The 5760-nt window shown below is 34.7% G+C and overlaps 1 protein-coding gene across 1 annotated transcript in view; it reads right to left on the reverse strand.

Annotated features, from left to right (window-relative positions):
• Positions 1 to 1575: 1575 nt before the first annotated feature.
• Positions 1576 to 5760, reverse strand: part of GKN2 (gastrokine 2) — an 11946-nt gene continuing 7761 nt past the window's right edge. Inside the window, exons 4-6 of the mRNA XM_006902539.1 lie at positions 3796 to 3906; positions 2455 to 2611; positions 1576 to 1658 (exon numbers count right to left, since the gene is read on the reverse strand). Coding sequence (XP_006902601.1) covers positions 1576 to 1658; positions 2455 to 2611; positions 3796 to 3906 — 351 coding nt within the window. The remainder of the gene's footprint in view (positions 1659 to 2454; positions 2612 to 3795; positions 3907 to 5760) is intronic.

Raw genomic sequence — 5760 nt, forward strand, 5'->3', positions numbered from 1 at the left:
GGAATTCCAAAATCTCTGTAGATGTTCATTGAAATGAAAAATAAATAAACTAAATTTAAAAAAAGGCAACAGGTGTCCTCATGGAGAAAGTCAGTGTAAGAGGTTGACATACACAGAGGAGAGCTGTGATATAGAGAAAGAATTTCAGGTCACCTTCAAGAACCTAAAACATCAAAACTTAACCACCCAGAGACCAGAATATCCCATGATAACCAGAAAGTACCTAGGTTAGTACCCTGTTTGCCTCAGCTAGTTCAATTTAGTTACCATCACATACACATGTATACAAAGGTCACAGATAACACAATTTTTACACTTTTAACTTTTACATTTTTTTAACTTTTACACTTGTCAGTGTTGATATTAAATTTTTAAAACATAAACATCTACTTCTCCAATAAGAAAATAATATCCTTGGCTGCTAGTTTGTCATACATCTTTACTTCCACTTAATTTAAACACATAATAAGTGCTTCCAGTATTCATTCTCTCTCTCTCTCTCTCTGTTAAATCAACCCAACTCATTACCCTCCAGTAGGTTTTGGGAGGCTATAAATCACAAGAGAAATCTCCTCTCATCTTTCTCCCATGGAGCCATTAGTAGATTGTCACTACCAGAGAAGTGCTGCCCTGAGTTAGCAATGCAGCTCCCTAAGGCCAGGTCACCAGATGTTATGGACCATCAAATTAGAACTGACTCATAGCTGACCCTCTAGTGGGCTTTTAGAAACAGTAAATCTCATGGGAATAGATGGTCCATCTTTCTCTCTCAGAGCAGTGAGTGGATTCAAACCACATGCCTTTAGGTTGACAGTGCAACTTCTTACCATTAAGCCACCAGAGCTATTAGAGCTCCCTAATATCTATCTATTCATGGCTTTTGAGAAGTAAGATTGTAGCATTAAGATGAGGACTAACCTAGAACAGATAATAATTATTGTTAACTGATTTCTCCTTGTCCTGAACTTGAATCCAGCTGCTCAATACATTAGCGAGCCATCTAAATGACCCAGGAGTTTTCTTAAATGATACAGTTTATTTGAAATCTTAACAATTGTTTATTTCCATATATTATCTTAATAGTATAAATCAGGTTCTCACTCCTGTTAAATTAGCCGGTTATGTTACATCTGCCTCTGGGTAACTGGTGCACTTCTCCCCTTACTCACCCTGTACCCCAAGACAGCAAATATAATGATTATGCTTATTAGACTTAGTCTGGGTGTTGGTTTTGTTTTGTTTTGTTTTGTTTTTTTCTAGCTAAACACATTCCCTAATTTTGTACAAGGCCTTATGAATGGCGGTCAAAGTTAGGTGCTTTGTCTGAGGGAATAATTTCCTTCAGCAAGCAGTCAAACTTGTTTGATAAGGGCTTACAGAAAGAGCAGAAATGTTGTATACCATCCCTTTGCTGTTTACAAAAGAAAACAAATACCCAGATACTTGTAAAGGTAATGTGATGTTTTACTATTAAATCGCAAAATTAGTGGCAATATTGAAAATGAATTTAATTTGGCCATTGAGTAGAAACCAAGAATATATTGCTATAAAAAGATAAAACCAGGGAGTTGATGCTTAAACATGAACATCTGCACAGATGGAAATTCCCAAGATGCCCAGGAGTCCAGCCTTTGCACATGCGCCAGCACCAACCTTATCTAAATGGAGAAAAAAAATTCAAAAGAGAACTTAAGAAATATATTTTAAGAATATAGAAAACCAATGCATTAAAAAAAATTTTACCACAAGTTGTATGTTACACAAAGATTCCAGATTTTAGCTACAGTTGTATTATGAAAGATAATACCATATTAGCTTTAGCAAGACTGGCAGTTCCTATAAAAGTTGACTGGCTAATTTTCAGCTGATGCTGTAGCATTCTGTGACAATGTTATCTGTATATATCTTTATTTGTAATTACCTATGACCATACTAAAGAAAAACATCTTGATATAATTTTTTCCTGGAAGTAGAAATGTAATGAATGTTAATTTCTGTCTTCTTTAATTACATTCTTCTATTCTGGGCAGTTTATATTGTTATGCTCACTAACTATTGGTCCTGCCTCACCTACAGTCTGGACCCAAATCCACAGGATTAGAAGAGTATCATGTTAAATGAATGAATCAAGGGTTTTATGCTCTGTCAATATGCTCTACATAATCTTTAAGAATAACAGGATCCAATAGTTTTCCTCTGCCACTACAGTAATTTTTTTTCCAATTCATCCTCAACTTACTCAGTAAATTATGTGTTCCTTGGCAACCAAAGTTCAATATCTGTTTTATCCCTAACATATTACAATTCTCATATCTTGTATTTATTTCCCAAGTAACACCGATAGAGGCAAAGTGTGCATTTATCTCTATTTCATGGATCACCTAGCAGAGAACATGACATTTTGTGTGAAGACTCTGAAAATATTTTATGACTGAACAGTTAATTGGTACTCACGTGTCTTTTCAATAACTTCTCCCTTGTACAAAGGGACATGTTTGCAAAGATTCTTAATAGGTGACCCAAACAAGAACCAATCCACATCAGTGATCAAAGACTCCAGAGGGTTGTACTTGACCCAGGTGTATTTGTTAGAGAACATGTTGTTCAAAGCCTAGATTAGTGTAAGATTAGTACAAGTCAAAACCAAGTTAACAACATCTGGTATATTTTATTATAAATCTTGATCTTTATTTCCTCCTTAAGCTTATTAAGTAGAAGGTGGTCAGAGTTCTTAAGACATCGTCTCTTTCTGAAGACTTTGCAGAAAATTCTCATTATAAAGTACTTTCTTACTCCTGGGGACAATGATATTGAAACATAGTAAGTCCCACGCCAAAATTGACATGGATTAAGAAGTGAATTTTTTGCTTATTCTCAGATAATATATTGTTTATTTGTGTCTATGTGTCATTGAATAATGTGTCTAAATATTACTGAATATTTTAACTTCACAAATTTTTCTGACAATTACTATAATTTAGATTCAAGCTCTGAGAGATTATTTCATGGGCTGTGTTGGCTTAGTCTTTAGAGGGTTATCCTACTAATCCTAAAACCAAATTTACACCTAACCAACTCTTTTTTTTCTCTCCCTATTTGAATCCAACAGTGATTGTATGGCAGGAAGACGATAAATCTCTTCCCATGTGATTTACAGCTTTAGAAACCCCAAAGCAGATTGTCACTCAAGGACAGTGAACCAGTGAACGAGTGAGCAAGTGAGTGAATAAATAAGTGAGTGAGTGAGTGAATGAGTGAGTTAGTGAGTGAGTCAGAGAGCAAGCAAGTGAAAAAGTGAGTGAGTGAGCAAGGGAAGGAGAGAGTGAACAGTGAGCAATTGAGTGAATGATAAAAGAAAAAAATAAGTCAACATAACTGTGACTGTATTGTTTCAGACTCATAACAACACTCTCTGTTTCCAAGGCTGTAAAATATGAGAGGAGACTGCTCATCTTTGTCCTGAGGAAACTCTGGTAGATTTGAACCACTCAGGATGGGCATTTGGGTTAGTAATGAAACACCCTAGGAATTATGCCAATCTGTAATTAATTATGTTGTGTAACTTATCATTAATTTTTGTATATACAGCTTTGTAGTGGAAACAAGAGGGATGTATTATTCTTAAAAGCAAGAAGGCAAGTGTTGTAAGGTATAGTATAAATATGCTATCCATGAGATTAAAATACTAGGATCTTTTCCTTGCAATGGTGCTTACTCCATTTATGAGGGTCCCTCCCTTCTCCATAAGCATGGCTGAAGAATAGACTGTATTCTAATAAGGAATATAAAAATTACCTGTTTTTCATAGATATACCGCTGGAGCTGGTCCAGTGCAGGAATTTTTTTATGGTCCATTTTCAAGATGAAACAGGCCCTTCGGGAGAGCACTCTGGAAGCAATGTAACCCTGGAACAAGAAAAACAGTGTTACTTCACTTTCTCATTTGCATGGTCTCTGAGCTTGGTGAGGATCAATTTGAAGGAAAGACTTGAATTTGCACAGTGAATGTTTGTATGCAGATGCAATCTGCAATCAATTGTATCACCTTGGTTTCTTTCATTTATTCTTTCTATTTGTTCACTTGCCATAGATACCTTTTCTGAAATTGTTCAAGTCCATGGTTGATAATGAATTTTTCATGTAATGAGATTAAAAACTGTAGTCTAGGGTTTGAAAAGATTGTAAAATAACATCTTTCTGTCTTTCTTTCTGTTAATTGAATCTGTCCCCAGGATAAGATTCTCTAGAATCATGCAGTGTAGTAAGTCACTAGTTGCTTGTTAGTTTTCTGTGCCATAGCTTATGGCGAACCTATGAACCCGATTATCTGAACCTTGCACTTTCCTGTGCCAACTAGTTTATAGTTACCATATTGTAAAGTTCATTTCCATCACTGAAGAAAGTTCTATTGAATAGAGCCACTTTAGAAACTCTCATAAACATGCTCATGTCACACTCATTTTGAATAAACACATTTTCCCCCAATCTTTTCTCCTTTACCATTTTATCTCTTTCTCCAGTTCTATCATTTCTCCACCTCAAACTTAAGTTGTTTAACAGATAAAATGAGTTGAAGGAAGTTAGGATTAAGAAAAGTTTTTTTCTAACCTTATTGTAAAATAAGGGGGGAGTTTTTCTAAAAATTTCAAAGAATTTTATAACCTATATTGCAATTCCTTTACTTCCTAATTCTTTCCAGTTATCACAAGCTAACAATTCCTGAAATTCAAAGTAGACTAAGGTGCAGGCTGATAATAGTGAAGAGACTTAAACTAAATCTTTACCATGCTGTAGCCTCAGAATTACAAAAGAGTTTGATCACTAATAATGGATTAATCTTGGATTTATACAATTTGATGAGTGAAAGAAATTAGAAGAATCTGTTCTAGAAAACAATATATTTGAATTTCATAAATAAACTAGTATAATAATTTAAAAAATTTAAAAAACAATCTATAAAAAAGGAATTTGGAGGTTATTCTGAGTAGGTGTGTACAATTCTTAGTTAACCTTATTAATGCAAGGAAAGGTTTGAAACCTTTTCAGTGGGTTAAAAACTGAACTTGAAGAAAATAAAGGTGATTGTGAGAAAGAATTGGTTATAAGTAGGGGTTGGTCCAACGTTTTCAAGGAAAGGGAAAAATTTACATATTGTCAAAGGGCAAGGAAAAGTTACCCTACCTATGTGTGAACCTGGAAATTGCTTTTATTTAAAGACAATTTTGGAATTTCCCTGGCATATGCTTAAAAACAATTTCAGTACAATTTCCTTTTAAATTATCTCTTTTAAATATTTTCACTTAGGATGGGTTAAGATTTTGTTCTGTTGTCCATAAGGTGACTTTGAGTCAGAGCAGTGTCCATGGCACCATCTATGTAAATAGTAAATAGTAATAGTAAATATGACGGAAGAATTCTATATGGAAAGATGTTTGTAGAAAAGATCAATGAAAAGGACAGTAATTGAATTATGTTCATGGTGTGTAACTCTGTGTCCAATCAAAAACAGGTTCACAAGTGAGTGAAATACATGGAAAATAAGTTAATAAATGGATAAGGACAAAATAAGCATTTCAAGCAGATTTCTGAGACTTATTGTTAATGTCAATATCTGGATTATATATGTTGTTGTTATGTGCCGTCGAGTCCTTTCCGACTCATAGCGACCCTATGCACAATAGCCCTAAACCCTGCTCTATCCTGCGCCAACCGCACTGCCTCTGACACACCCATCCCGATTACCCCAGTCACCGAATCAGT

The sequence above is a fragment of the Elephantulus edwardii genome, unplaced genomic scaffold, assembly GCF_000299155.1.
Source record: "Elephantulus edwardii isolate Elephantulus edwardi_28Jun2011 unplaced genomic scaffold, EleEdw1.0 scaffold00425, whole genome shotgun sequence".
In the NCBI taxonomy this organism is placed as follows: Eukaryota; Metazoa; Chordata; class Mammalia; order Macroscelidea; family Macroscelididae; genus Elephantulus; species Elephantulus edwardii.